We start from the raw sequence: 13,858 nt of genomic DNA, 5'->3' as shown, positions 1-13,858 counted from the left end.
CTAATTCCTCAAGCTGAATGGCACAAAGCCCCCAAGGACTGGGCAGGAGAAGGCTCCTTTCGGGCAGGAGTAATAGGGATCATCCACCAGCCGTGCTGATACAATGGGCCATCTTGGGTCAGGAGCGGTGCAGGCCTGGAACTGCAGACGGTGGTTCCGGCCAAGTTTAAAGCGCTTGACTGCTTTCTAGCCTGGCTTGCTTGAGTGCAGCGGCCCAGAGGTCACTAGGTGTTGAAAGAAAGAGCGAAACAGTAAAGATTTTAAACAGATTGTCATTACTGGCAGGGAAAACCTCGGAGAGGACGTTTGAGGCGTGGAGCGTAAGTGACTCAGACCGTACGTGTGCTGGTTAAGCTTTGGCTCTTGGGAGTCTATTGTGACTCACCACAGTGCCTCATGGCATGGTGGCAGGACGTTTATTTTTCAGTGGCAAGGTCATAGCCTACATGTAGTTCAGTTCTTGCGTGTCAGAGTGGGACACGTGCACCGGCCGAGAGATGCAGGATTTCCGTGGGATTCTTACTCTCGCTGTACCGGGCAAGTCAGAGCCAGGTGCCTGCCTGATGGCTTTAGGAGCATTTCCTTGGTAGTGGAAAGCCTCCCCGGTGGCAGTGACATTGAGTGACATTGTACGGCAAGGTTCCGACTTTGGGTGGTCTCTGCCTATTCGCCAGCTTTATTTTTATATTGTACATACGTGTATGCGATAGCTTTAAAGGAGCACTGTCACGTTTGACAAGAATCAAAGATGGCGATCTTGCAGGCTCTCTAAGGTCAACTTTTCCTTACCAATTTCTCCTGTAGCGGAGGAGGTGGATCTCCTTTCTTCAGTGTGTCATGAAATCAAAATGCAAGCAGAGTCGATAATTTCCTGGGGAGGGGGCGAAATTAGTTGAGGACAATAGTTGTATCAGTGTCCAGCAAGCATAGAATGAACCTTTTCAAACTTTGGGTAGATCCACTCAGAATTAAGGAATAGACTCGGTGTGTCCGTACATCAAAGTTTGTCTTTTGCAACCAAGTGCTGCATGGCCAAGTGGCCCTAGACTGGTAGTTTGCAGCCGCTGCTGGATTAATGCTTAAAAAACTGATATGCTTTAGGTCAAATTTGCACTGGTGTAAGCAGATGCCTCTCCACCAACCTCCATTATGCCAGCAGGGAATTTGTCCCGTTGGGTCGAAGACTGATGCCGTGTGCAGTAAAGGGGGCGGGGATGATGACTATTTCCAGCTATGGGGCGTATTTATATCCTTGATAATATCTCTTTAAGGGAAGGTCTCTAAAATCAATGGATGCTTACCACACACTACCAGTGGCTGGAAATCACTTTAATTTGGGGTTCAGACATCTAATTATTGTAACAAGACATTCTCGCCTGTATTGCCGGCTGACCATACCCATCTGTGTAAAGCAGGGGGTTTCAACTTTGTTTTTCCATTTACAGACCCCTAAAGCATTTCAAACAGAGATGCAGACCCCTTTGAAATCTTAGATCTAGTCTATGGACTCCCAGGCCTCCGTGGCACACAGGTTGAAAACCGCTGGTGTAAAGCAGTCTCTTCCCATTCTCACGTCTTCATACTTCTCACAAAGGAAATGCCATTATTGCTATATCTGCTTTTGTGACCCAGAAGAGCACTGGTAAGAATAGGAAAGAGTTTTAAAGAGCTGACTTATTACAAAATCCTTAGTTATATTTCTTCCTCCTCTTCTTGCGTTAGGGGGATTCTTCAATACTACACAATTAGAATGGGGACTCTGTTGTGCTAAAGAACTGTGCAAAAGCATCTGAAGACACAGTGCCTGCCCCGTTGACAATTGACTCAAGTAGCCAAGGGACATATTGAGGGGGAGAGGAATACAATCTGTTATGTACAGAATATGTGTGTGCCTGTTCCCGAGTGCTCTGGAGGATGTATGTCTACCTTCAGGGAAGCTGGCCCATGTGTAAGGAGCCAAGGGTAACAACAGGAACGGATGTGAGAGAAGCTGGCAGGTGTAGAAGCTACATGTTGGATTTTGTTAAACAAGTTCCAGCTCCTTGTCTTGAAGCAGAGAGCACAGTGCTTGCTGTAGTTGTTACCCCGTAAGCGGGCGTAAGAGGGACCACATGTGTCTAGTTAAATGCTGGTCGAGTTTACCACGTGGCTCCAATTTAATGCTACTTTCTAGGAGAACATGTACAAAGGGAGAAAACAACAAGCGAGGCAAGCGGGTTTGACTACTAGCTGCAGATTGATTGTGAAGTTTATTGGTTGTTTCCTTGATAGTGCTAAATCAGCACCTGATGTATGAAACTGGGACCAATTGGAAGAAAGGTCTAATTAAAACCAGGATGGAGTGGAGACTTTAATAGGGGTTCAGCCCAGAAGCGGCCTTTTCCCCCATGGGATAATACCAGTATACAGGAGAGCTCCCACTGCCAAGGCACCATTTGTGGGGCATTGTAAAGTACATTTTGCAGCACGTCCCCTCCTGAGAAGGAATGAGGAGACGGCGTTTCGAACTCTGTAGCTTACAAAGCTGCAAATCAAGTTGTGCTCGTGCCGTGACCCTTCAGTATTTTATATTTTGCACCACTTGTTAAGATGACAGTTTTCTCCTCCGGGGCCTTGTCCACACATGTTCCCCGGGGCCACTGTGAAAGCAGTAAAATTAGGGCAGTTACGGAGAAACACTTAAGCGTGCGCTCAACTGCTTTGCTTAATAGCGATGGACTTTCTAGACGTGCTTAAAGGTAAGTAGGTTTGTTAGTGCTCTGCCAAACTGAGGCCTGAATGTCTTAAATGGGAGTTGCGTGGCTGCTGGATTATGCAGCTGGTTCTGGGCTGGTTCGTTCTCCTCCCTGAATGTAGGGCTTTCCAATTACCGACACTCCACTCCAAGTTCTCATCTCCCCGGGTAGCCCTGCGGTTGGGTCCTGCCCTCGCTGTCTCTGCCTGTTGCACCTCCGACGTCAGTGTTGTCTGCACGTTTGAGCGCTTGTGGTTGTTTTGGGCGTGTTATTTGTTAACCAGCAGACACAGGCTTCGTGCCCTGGACAAAGGACAGTCCTTGCCCCAAAGAGCGTATTGTCTCCAACGAAATGGAAGAGATGAGTCGTTCTGGAAAACCTCTGGAAAGGAGTAACTTTGAGCCACTGAGCGGGCTGTTTTTCAACTCTGTTGAAGTCCACTTCGTGTACATTGAGGTCATTCCTCATAATATACCTACATCTTGTGGATGTGTGAGCTGCTTTTCTCCCTCATCCCCCAAAAGAGATCACTTTTGGCTCACGTTGTTTGACATCAAGCTGCATTACATATATGACCGCTTTTTTTTTAACATGGATGCAGATGTTTCCCTGATAGCACAAGGAACTCTTGCCCGTTTTCCAAACATTTGGTTCAGATAAAATTACATCAGAGGTTAAGCGTCAAGCATTGCTCCACGGAGGAGGGGCTGTGTCAAATGACCATTTCCATCACAGCGGTTCTGCTCCGAGTTGGGTGGTTTTAGGGACGCTAGTAACCATCTGCTCCTGCTGGCCGTGTGGAACCAAGAGAGGAGGCTTTCAAAGGCGAAACTGGCAGCTGAGCGCCTGACCCCCCTGACTCGCAATGGGAATCCTGCCCCTAGGTATCTTTGACAGTCTCCCCCAGGTGAACTTCTGTATCGTCAACACCATTGTTAACACAGTCCCTGCGGGGTTGCTGACGGAACAGGAGGGGAGAGTCCTTTGAAGGCCGTGAGGGGTGAACAGATGGAGCCTGAAGCAGAACCAGGCTGTAGAATTTGCTTTGTGGCTTGCGTGAGAGAATGAAGAACCTGGCTTGACTGTCGTGTCCCAGGCTTTGCTGGAGGCGGTTAGAGCAAATTTCTCCAATGGGCTCGCTTTGCATGGAGGCTACTGGGATGCCCTAAACGGGGCACGTCGCAAAGTCCATTTTGGAGAAGACCCGCGCTCGGAAAAAACCCAACCAAAGTGCCCTCCTGGGGTGTGCTCTGAATATCCCAGCCTCCGCCTGGGGTGGGTCAGCGTGAACCCTGCGGCTTAGCTCAGGGGTGGGAATCGAGGAGTACTTGTTCTGTGGCTAGCCTTTGAAATGAGGAGCAAATAGACGCTGCAGTGCGCTAAATGATCACAGGAGACACAGCCCTCCGGCCATAAGGCCTGTAAACGAATGAATCCCGAGGAACAGCTTGTCACGCACTGTGGATCCTACATTGGTTACAGCAGACCCGCCACGTATTACAACTGGACTTCTCGCTAAATGAAGGGTCATGGATGAACTTGCCCTGAGGCCAGCAAGAGATCGCTAAACTGAAGTGTCGGAGGCGAGAAACCACCTCCCCATTTGCCTGGCCTTGAACCCTGCCTCTCACCTTCGGAGTCCAGTGACGGCAGCTCCGAGGCAGTTGTGGGCCAGCTGTCTGCAGGAGCCCGAACCTGTAACTGGAAAGCTTGGCTGCTGGCTAGTCCATCTGGTGCAAAGTGCAATATTTAGGCTGTGGGGCAGGAGCAGAGCCGTTGTCCCGTGGTAATGAGAGCAGTACGTACACCTGGGTAGAAAGTTCCTCGGCAAACACACCCTCAGAGATCGTGCAAATTGCTTACGGACATAGGGGGCTGGTAGGAGTTTTATGTTACCCCAGGGAGAGACCTCAAAGCCCATATTTTTAATAAACTGGTTTCTTTGAAAAGTGGCTCTGAAATGTTCAGCTGCCATCTCCTGTAGTGCATGAACGGAGGAGCTTGCTATTGACATGTGGAAAATGTTTTTTCATGAAAGTGAAATTTCAGGCTTCTCTAGGTTCCTGACAATGGGCTTGAGAGCGCTCCGTTTTTTCCCACGATGGCAGTGTCTTACCGCTTTGACTGTGTGTCATAGCCCCCACGCCTCCGGCTCGGAGAGGAAGCGGGACTCCTTTGGAAGGTGTTGGTTGCTGCTAGAGCACCAAGAGTTACTCTGTGTTCCTTGCTTTTCATCTGCCCCTCCTGGCAGCTGCCATCTTTCTGGATTAGCTGCACCTCCTTCATGGCGGCACCGAGCATCTCCACGAGGCTGCCCCCAGCATCGGCCCTTAGGCTCAGCAGTGTCTTCCCTCCTCTACATATCCAGAGGTCCCCCTCCCCCTTTCGAGCCCATCAGCAAGAGGTCTGCCCACCTGGCTTGCCTTCCCTTCCTGCCCGTCAGAGGTGAGGTCCTTTGGATGCACAGCAAGGTAGCGGCCAGGGACGTTTTCCATCTCCATTTCGGCCGATTTGCTGTAAGGCAAACCTGTGACAGCTGTGCCGTCCTAAGATTGGACGTCTAGGGCTAGCGCTCCCCTGGAGGTCTTGACCTGCGTTATTTAAGCCCCTTTCTTCCAGGAACGTTCATCGCTTTAATCACGGAGTCCTAAATAATTAGTGGGTAGCCTGTAATTATGGGTTGTGTGTTGGATTCCTGCAGATTGTTCCTTGTGTGCTGAGCAGTGCATATTTTGATCCCCTCCCCTCCCCAAAAGTTTGTTTGATCTCAGATTTCCATTTTCAAAGGTTTAGAAGAATGTAGCACCACAGTGCCAGGGAGAGCGCTCTGCCTCGGTGGTAGAGGCTTTGCTTTTCTTAAGTAGCATGTTGCAACTGCAAGTGACAGATTCGATTGAAGAGTTTGATTGATAGACCGATAGCCGGCCTGAGAGCAGTCCCAGGGCTGAGGAAATCAGTCGCTCTCTGGGACTAATATTTCCTTATTTATAATTGGACGGGAGATGGAATTCTTTCCCAGTTCTCGGCATTTCTCCCACATGCAGTCGACCACCCTGGCCTCTGGTTTAAAGCTATGGGAGACTTTGCCACAATTGGGGGGCGGGGCGGGGAGAGACGCATGCCAAGTCCCAGGACTGCTCTGCAATAAAAGCTCCGTGTTGTGTGTGTTTGGACGCTGGCTCGGCCCACACAAGAGATGGACGCGTATTTGGCTTTCTTCTCTCCCCTCCCCCCCCCTTGCAATCTCTGACCTTTTAGAAAAATAAATAGAAGATAAAGAAGGGCCTGGAATGTGGCCCAGTGCGTGTACATGTTGCGCTCTGTTGTTTTCTGCTGGGATTAGTTGTTTACAATGTGGGGAGGAGGTGGAGGGGTCATTTGTGGCCTCACTGAAATTAGGGCCCTGCAGAGTGATCTCGTTAGGAGGTCTGCAACAGAGAGCCCTAAATATTTGTCATTCCCCCCCTAAGTCCCCTCCTGGGCCATTCCTCTTCTTCCTCTTGTCCCCTCCCCGGTTCGGAAAACAAGGTGGGTCTCTCTGCCTGTCGGAGGCAGGCATGCCCCTTGTACCTGCGCGACTAACGAATGGTAGCCAGCCCACATCCCCAGCTGTTACCGCTGCAGGCCCCGGCTTGCAAAGCGCGCTCCAGAATGCAGCCAGCCGCGGCGTGTTTGCATTTACTTTCAGCGCAGCGTTCCCAGCTGCCAGGCTCCGAGCGGTGCAATTGCCCTTCAAACTAATTCTGATTGGAACTTCAGCTGTAAATCAAACGACCCAAATTAGTTGTTCTTGTGGGTTTGAATGTCGGCCTCGGGTTTAAGGTCAGGAGAGATCCGCTTTCACAGTGCTGAAAAGTTGAAAAATATACTATGTTTTAGGCAGACAAATATGGTTCCCATTAGAATGCAGTAAATCAACCGTGTGCACCACACGCAGCAATGTTCATCAAACTCAGTGCTATCAAAGCGGCCTGGATAAAATAGTATTGAATATTGGAAACAGCCAGGAAGAGCAGTGGTTAAAGAAAGCACAATAGCCTGCCTTGAAATGTGACATGGATCTTGCAAGAGAATGAAAGTTTCTTCCTTGCTCTTTACATTTAAAAAAATAAATCAAGATAAAATAAACACCCCGAGTACACGTCTTGGCAGCCTGGGCTTTCTGCAAAGGCCTTTCCGAGTGGTTTCAAAATGGCTGCGTTCCATCTGTCAGCCATTGCGAGGAACACCCACAAAATGTGTTTATATCTGTTGGAGTTTTGCTCCACCCGCACAATAAAAAGGGGATCCGCTGCTGTTTGATGTGAGTGGGAGGCGGGTGTTGTGACTGATTTTCAAGTTCGGTGCGCTGGAGTGGTTTTTATAAGCTGTGGAGGTGGTGATTTGTCTCCCCCCTCCCGCCGGCTGGGTTCCCTGGGTTCGCTAGCACCTGGCACGCATCAACAAGCTGCCTGTGGTTCCCGGGCGTCGGCAGCGCCTCCCCCAACCACACAGGCGGTTTGCAGGAGTTAACTTGCTGAGTGTTGATGCCAGTGCAAAGATAATGACGGTGGGAGCAGTTTCTTGGTTGTAGCCGCAGTTTCTCCTCCTCGAGCCACCTCCGAGATATTCTCCATGCTCAGATCGTGTTCTCCTGAGCCGCCTTCCCTCCCCGCCCACGCACAGCCAGGCCCCTTCTCTGCAGACACACACACTAGCAGGTAGCGGGATGGCTTATAAACCACTGCAGGGCCCTGGAGAGCGCTGGGCACTTGCCATTCCTTTTGGGGGGGTAGATTGGGGTGCTGGAACCCCCCAGGATGGGGCCCCACATGAGGCTGGGGAGAGAGACTCTAGACTCGGCCCAGGTGGAGCTAACACATGAACAGGACTCTGTGAGCGTAGCGGAGTGGGGGCGGGGGCGCTTTGGGTAGGTTATGCTAGTGCGGGGGGTAGCTCCGTCCTCGCCGGGCAAACTCAGAACAGCACCCTGCGGTCTGTGCTAAACGGAGTCGTTCCTTAGCCCAGGGCTACTCAGCCCGCGGCCCGTTTGTTTGCCGTGTGGTTTGGGTTTACGCGGGGCTCAACACACGGCCCGCGGGTGGGAGCCAAAACAAAAAAGGAGTCCATAGAACGGTCTTCTGTTGAGATGTGTTTTAGTCGTCACATTCCTGGACTGTCCTTGCTCGTTCCAAGTGCTGTCGTAGGGGTGGCGATCGGGTAAATATCGCATTGTAGTAATATCCACAGAGCTGACTTAAATCAGGCCTGTGTGTTGTGTAGTCTTGCCCGTCAGTGTGAAAGAAGCGATTTGCATGTATATGAAACCACACTTAATTTGCAGCCGTCGGCATGTGCTGAGAGGATCGTTGTGGCCCCCCAGGCTTCCAGAGTTGAGTAGCCCTGCCTTAGTCTGATGAACGTTCCTTCTAGACCCCTCCCAAAATTGCCGGGCTCTGAGCTGCGTCGAGCAGGGGGAAGGCAGCAGCTGGGCCAGGCTGCAGTAACAGAAAGCAAAGACCGGCGGTGCCGTAATGTCCCCGTTGAGGATCAGAACCCTGGCAAGGCAACCTGAGCCAGACAGCTCCAGCGTGAATCCCTCCAGCCTTTCCTGGGGGGACGGAACCGGCTTACGCAGGATTGGAGCCAGAGCACCTCTTTGCGGCGACCCCTTCTTACACCGCAGGCCTGCTCCTGTTATGTGATCCTGGGCCTGAGCTACAGCATCTGCTGACTGAAAGGGGTTGCGCCGTCTCGCTCCTCTGACCCTGCAGGGTCACTGCGGCTCGTCCAGCAGCGAGGGAACTGCCATCTCCGTTTGGACGGCAGAATCCATGTCACCGAGGAGCAGGAGACTTCGTAGGACTGGCAGGTGGCGGGAAAGCCTGTCTCAAGTCAGGTTGCCGCAGCCGTGTGGTTCCTCGCCACATCCGAGGCCCAGTTCAAGAGCTCTGTCCTGCTATTCAAAGCCATCGTGGGCCTAGTTACACCATAGAGCCTGTCCATCGACCACCGGGAAGTTAACGGATGTGGTGTTCTGCTGACCAAAGGACAAGGCTCATGAGCAAAGATCAAAGTGGCAGGGGTGTGAAACTGTGGAACTCCATGCTACTGGAAATCACTGCAGCAAGAACTTAAGAGTCATAAAGGGATTGGACATTTATGTGGATAAGAAGAATATCCAAAGTTGTCATAATTAATGCTAAGAATAGATTTGTGGCGGGGACATTGACCTAATTTGGGAGGCAGCTTTCCCCACGTCTGCCTGCTGTGGGGCTCTTACACTTTTCTTTGCAGCATCTGGTTCTGGTTTCTGTTGGAGACAGAATTCTAGGCTAGATGGACCTTGGCGAGTTCTGTGTCTCCCCAGGACCACTCAGCTAAATGCAAAACTCCTCTCAGGGAGACAGCCTTTCGGTAGTTTCTGCTGCTCCCGTTCTTCTGTCAGAGCCTCTGAGCACAAGGGTCAGAGAACGTGGCGTGTGGGGGAAATCCAGCCGAGACGGGGCAGCACCAAAGCCCGGCCTGCCTCCTGAGTCATAGAATCACAGAGCTGGAAGAGACCTCAGGAGGTCATCACATCCAGCCCCCTGCCCAGAGCAGGAGCAATGCCCCCCACACTAGGCTCATCAGATTGCGCTGGTGGACTCTAGTTACGTTCTGTATCCGACGTCCTCGGTTTTCTCTTCCAGGTGCAGCCTCCAGAACTGCCTGATCTGCCATAACGCCGTGATAGAGAAAGGAGCCGACCTCAGGGACTGTTTGATCGGAAGCGGCCAGCGTCTGGAACCCAAAGGTGAGCAGGGAGCTGCTTGGGTGATGGGTGTAGAGTTCCTTGAGGAGCTGGGCGTTCCCTGGGCTGCCGCCCCTCGGTTTTATCCTTGGTTCCACCTGGCTGCTGCAGGGGACCTTGTCCCGTTAGGCTGGTGGCCTCCTTCCTGAACTGTGTGTGGCTCTGGGGTGGGACCAAAAATGCGGAGTTCAGAGGGCGGCAGGGGCCGTGGGTTGAGGCAGGGGGTTGGGTGTGGGAGGGGGTGAGGGCTCCCAGTGGGGGATGCAGGCTCTGGGGTGGGCCTGGGGATGCTGAATTTGGGGTTCAGGAGGGGGCTGCAGGCTGGGGCCAAGGGGTTTGGAGTGTGGGAAGGGGCGCAGGGCAGGGTTCAGGCATCTGGGCAGAAGTTAGGAGGGAGGGAGATGAGGGGTGGGGGTGCAGCTCCCCTTTGGTGGGCCAGGCCCAGGGAGGGGGCAGGTGGCTCTGTGCGCTGCCCTGCATTTGCCTACAGGCACCGCCTCCCGCAGCTTCTATTGGCCTCAATTCCCGACCAATGGGAGCTGGGGGGTGGAGCCTGAAAGCTGGCTGGAGTGTCCTGCCTCTAGCAGCTCCAGCCCGGGAGCGCAGGGGAGCAGCAGAGTGGAACCGCGTCCCCCAGCCCGCCCTGGACTGGGGGGGCCCCGCAGAAAGATCTGCACTTCAGGCAGCCCGGAAACCTTTCTGCAGGGCCCCACGTACCCTAGCGGCTCTTCTGTGCCCCCGCTCCGAGCCGCTCGCCCGTCTGCTCGCTCTGCCACCCCCCGCCCGACTCCGGCTCCCGTGCTCCCGCCTTTGAGGCAGGCCACTTCTTCCTCTATGCTGGAGCATCGAGCGCAAGGCAGGCCCGGGTCCCTGCTCGGCCCTTGTGCCGGTGCCGGTGTCGTGGCGCCTGGGAGCAGCAAAGGCCGGGAGCTTCCAGTTCAGCACCTGCCACCCGGGTGGGGCGCCTGCCAGGCTCTTCGGAGAACGTAGCGGCCGAACTGAGACGTTTGGCAGCTCACAACATGGCCAGATGAGGGCGGTTCTCCAGCGGGGCGGCAAAGGGCCCTGACCCCAGGGCCGTTCTCTCTTGCAGAGTCGGGTCTGTAGCTCCCCAGCAGAACAGCTGGGAACGTGTCGTCTGTAAGGACAAGCCACCGGATCGCCCGTCCTCATTCTGCGGATTGTGCACGGCTCTACCCACAGCCCTGGCTCGGGGCCAGCGTTGCAGGGGGACCGGTGTCCAGCCAGACGGGAATATCCCGCCAGCCACTCCCTGCCACTGGCACCCTGGGGCGGGCAGGCGCTGACCAGGGCTCTGCAGGGAACTTGGTGGATGCCACCAGTGCCTCTCGGTGGTGGAATAGCACCATGGCTTGTAGGGCCTGACCCTGCGTGGTGCCGAGCGCCCCTCGGGATAGCAATGGGCGTGGAGAGCAGTTAGCAAGGTGGGGCTCACGCCTCCCCAGGGAGCTGGCTGCTGCTGCGCTGGGAGGCTTGGCTCAGTTCCCCCGGGTTCCCGGTGCAGCCACCACTGTGCGCCAGTGCCCGCTGGAGAGGGTGTCAGACTGGCGCACAGCCCTTGTCAGAAGGCGTGTTCCTGGGAGAGCCAGTGGAATCAGGCAGCTTTTCAGAAGACTGGTCCTGTTTTCCCAGTCTGGGTAACGCTGGTGTACGAGGGCTGGTCTGTCGTTTCCCAGGCCACCCGCTGGCTAGCACTTCACCCTCTCGGGGCCACCCGCCATTCCCAGCTGGGGAGATTCAGGCTCGCAGCGTGAAGGGGTTAAGTGACCTGCCACACACTCTGCCTGTTGATTGTGAAGCGTCTGCCCGGAAGGCCTCAGTTCATAACCTTGTGAAAATAGTTTCACACGCTTCATCCAGAGCAAAGAGCCCCTTGTGCACTCCTAGGAGGCAGCTGCATGTAAGAGCCAGGAGCACGCACGCACACCCCCACGCCCGAGTGCCCGTGCAGGGATCAGCGAGCTCTTGTGGGCACAGGCTCCTCCAGTGCCCGGCTGCGGCGAGGGACAGAGCCCTTCCAGGGACGTTTCACAGCCCCTGGCTGGCTGGGGTATCTTTGCTGGGAGTTAACAGGAGCCATGTGGGAACCTCACCCTGTGAGCCACAGCCCAGCCGGCCTCACCTTGCACACAAGCGACATGCGAAGTCCCCCGCCGGCAGCCGTGCGCCATGTCTCCCTTGGCCGGCGGGTGGAGTCTTGTCCCCGCACACTCGGCTCCAGGCGTGACGCTCCGGAAGGACCCCTGCCACTCAAACAGGCTTTGGGAGGACTCGAGCGCAGGTGTCCGGTCGGAAGAGCGTCGTTCCCGAGTGAGGGAAGGTGCCGAGACCTGCTCCCTGCCCGGCTTGCGGGGATCTGTCTCGCCCCCTCGCCCCCCACGGCTTTTCGTTCCGTGCGGCAGTGGTGCCATTTTGAGACGCTTTGTCGTGGCTCAGATGATCTTTTAGCTTCTGTTTGTCTCCTGGCACCTCAGTCTCCTCCGCTGCTGCCGTTCCGACCGGCGCGTCGGCCGCGGCCTCTCTCGCGTGCAGAGCAGCGTGCGCTGGGCTTGCGGCACCGTCAGCCTGCTGCCGCGCTTGCCAAACCTCTGAGCCGCCTTCCCAGTCGCGGGGCTGGTGGCGCTCTCCGAGCCTGCCACTCAGCGAACGTTGCACCATCCGCTTCCACGTCTTTCCCGCTTATCGCGGGTGCCCTGAGAGCACCTGAGCTCAGCCTCAGAACGTGAGTGAATCGGCCCTGAGCGAATGCCCCTCCTTGTACTCTCTCCACTAGGCCACTGGAGAAAGACCCACCCCCATGGGCAAGCCCCAGCTCCGCCCCTTCCTCCTGAGGCCCCGCCCCTGAAGTCAAGCTCCGCCCAATCCTTCCGCGGGTTGCTGTGCTGCAGTCCCCCCCTCCCCCCCCCGGCAGCTGGGGGAGCCTGACCGCTGTGCCACGGCCCCGGGCTTCCCTGGTAGCCAGGCATGTAGGGCTGGCCCCCACGCCTACCCCATCGTCCGTCCCACCCACCCGCCCACCCGCCCTTGGGCTCCCTCTTCTATCACCTTTGCCCGCCTGCCTACTGAGAACCCTGGCGCAGACCTGCCGCGCGCCCGCCTTCCCTCCCCGCGCCGGAAACCCTGATCCGAGCCCCCGGGGCATCTGCCTGCCCCACACGTGCAGCCCAGCCTTCCAGGGAGGGTGACGGACTGAGCAGAGCCCGGCAGGTAGGCCGGCGCAGAGCAGCACACCCGTGTGCACGGCGGCTCCTGCCCGGTGTAGCGACCCTGCCGCTCGGCCGCCGTCCCGGAGGTCTCGTTTTACTCCTGGGCACCCCCGGCTTCCTGTCATGTGACCCTCTGGGTCGCCGCAGAGCAATGGGGCTGCTGCTTCCTTTGGATCGGTTAGCCGCTTGGTCTCTGCTTTTCTCCGGGCCTGGCTGGTGCTCGTTCCTGGCCTGCCGGGCCACGCCCATCTGCCTGCGGCCACAGCCCCCATCTCCTGGCCAAGCATCTCCCTTCTGGGGCGGCAGGGCCAGGCCGCCTGGCTCCAGACAGCCCGTCTGCAGTCCCCCCTTGGGGTCAGCCGGCTGAGCAAGCCGCCCTCCGCAGAGCCCTGGGAGCCGCCCGTTTGGGCAGCCCGGTTACGTGCTGAGTGTCTCAAGTGGGGGGGTGCAGCAGGCCTTGGCAAGCCCCCACTGCCCCGTCCCTGCTGCCCCTTGGGTCTCTGTCACCACTTGCCCCCCAGCCTCCCAGTGCCACCCCCAGTGAGCCGCTCAGTGTGCGTCTCCCGACGGCGCTGCTGGGAGTCCCCCAGCCTGCTTTCCCGCGCGGTTCTGCGGCCTCCCCTCCCCCGCCTGCTTTAAAGCGAGCCAGCGCTCAGCGGTGGCTTTCCTCCCTGCTGTATAATGGAGCAGTAATTCTGTGCCAGGGGCTGGTTTCGATTGGCTTTTAACAGGTTTATGAAGCAGCGTATGTAACTGAGTGAGTAAAGGAACGTTTCTGGAGCCCCCGAGGGCTTCGGGGTGGTCCTGGGCCTCCGCCCCTCCAAGGGAGTCCTGCCACCAGCAGCAGCCGCGTGTCTGGGGGCTAACTGAGCGAACAACAAGGAGATGCTTTCACAGTGCTCGTCCCAGGGTGCTGGACCGTCTCCTGCCCCCACCCCCGCCCTGGGGGAGCCTGCCGGAAAGCAGGGTCTGAGCTGGAGAGGAAGGCGCTGGGTCATTAGCACCCGGGATTATGGTTGGCTTTGTGCTGGGAGTCAGAGTCATTCCTGCCCTGTGTGTGTTTGCATTGCAGTTTGTTTTGCCTCCAGCTGCGGAGGCTCCCCTTGGCGCCCAGTCCCTGTAAA

General features: G+C 55.9%; 1 protein-coding gene across 3 annotated transcripts in view; it reads left to right on the top strand.

Moving 5' to 3' along the window:
* The window catches only part of EIF2B3 (eukaryotic translation initiation factor 2B subunit gamma), a 120,394-nt gene that overhangs the window by 102,704 nt on the left and 3,832 nt on the right, over window positions 1-13,858 (top strand). For all 3 annotated transcript variants that reach the window (XM_075935854.1, XM_075935853.1, XM_075935856.1), the window contains one exon: window positions 9,407-9,510. In XM_075935854.1, coding sequence (XP_075791969.1) covers window positions 9,407-9,510 — 104 coding nt within the window. The remainder of the gene's footprint in view (window positions 1-9,406; window positions 9,511-13,858) is intronic.

This window comes from Pelodiscus sinensis, chromosome 9 (assembly GCF_049634645.1).
Source record: "Pelodiscus sinensis isolate JC-2024 chromosome 9, ASM4963464v1, whole genome shotgun sequence".
Lineage (NCBI taxonomy): Eukaryota > Metazoa > Chordata > Testudines > Trionychidae > Pelodiscus > Pelodiscus sinensis.
This window is presented reverse-complemented; position numbering and strand designations above follow the sequence as displayed.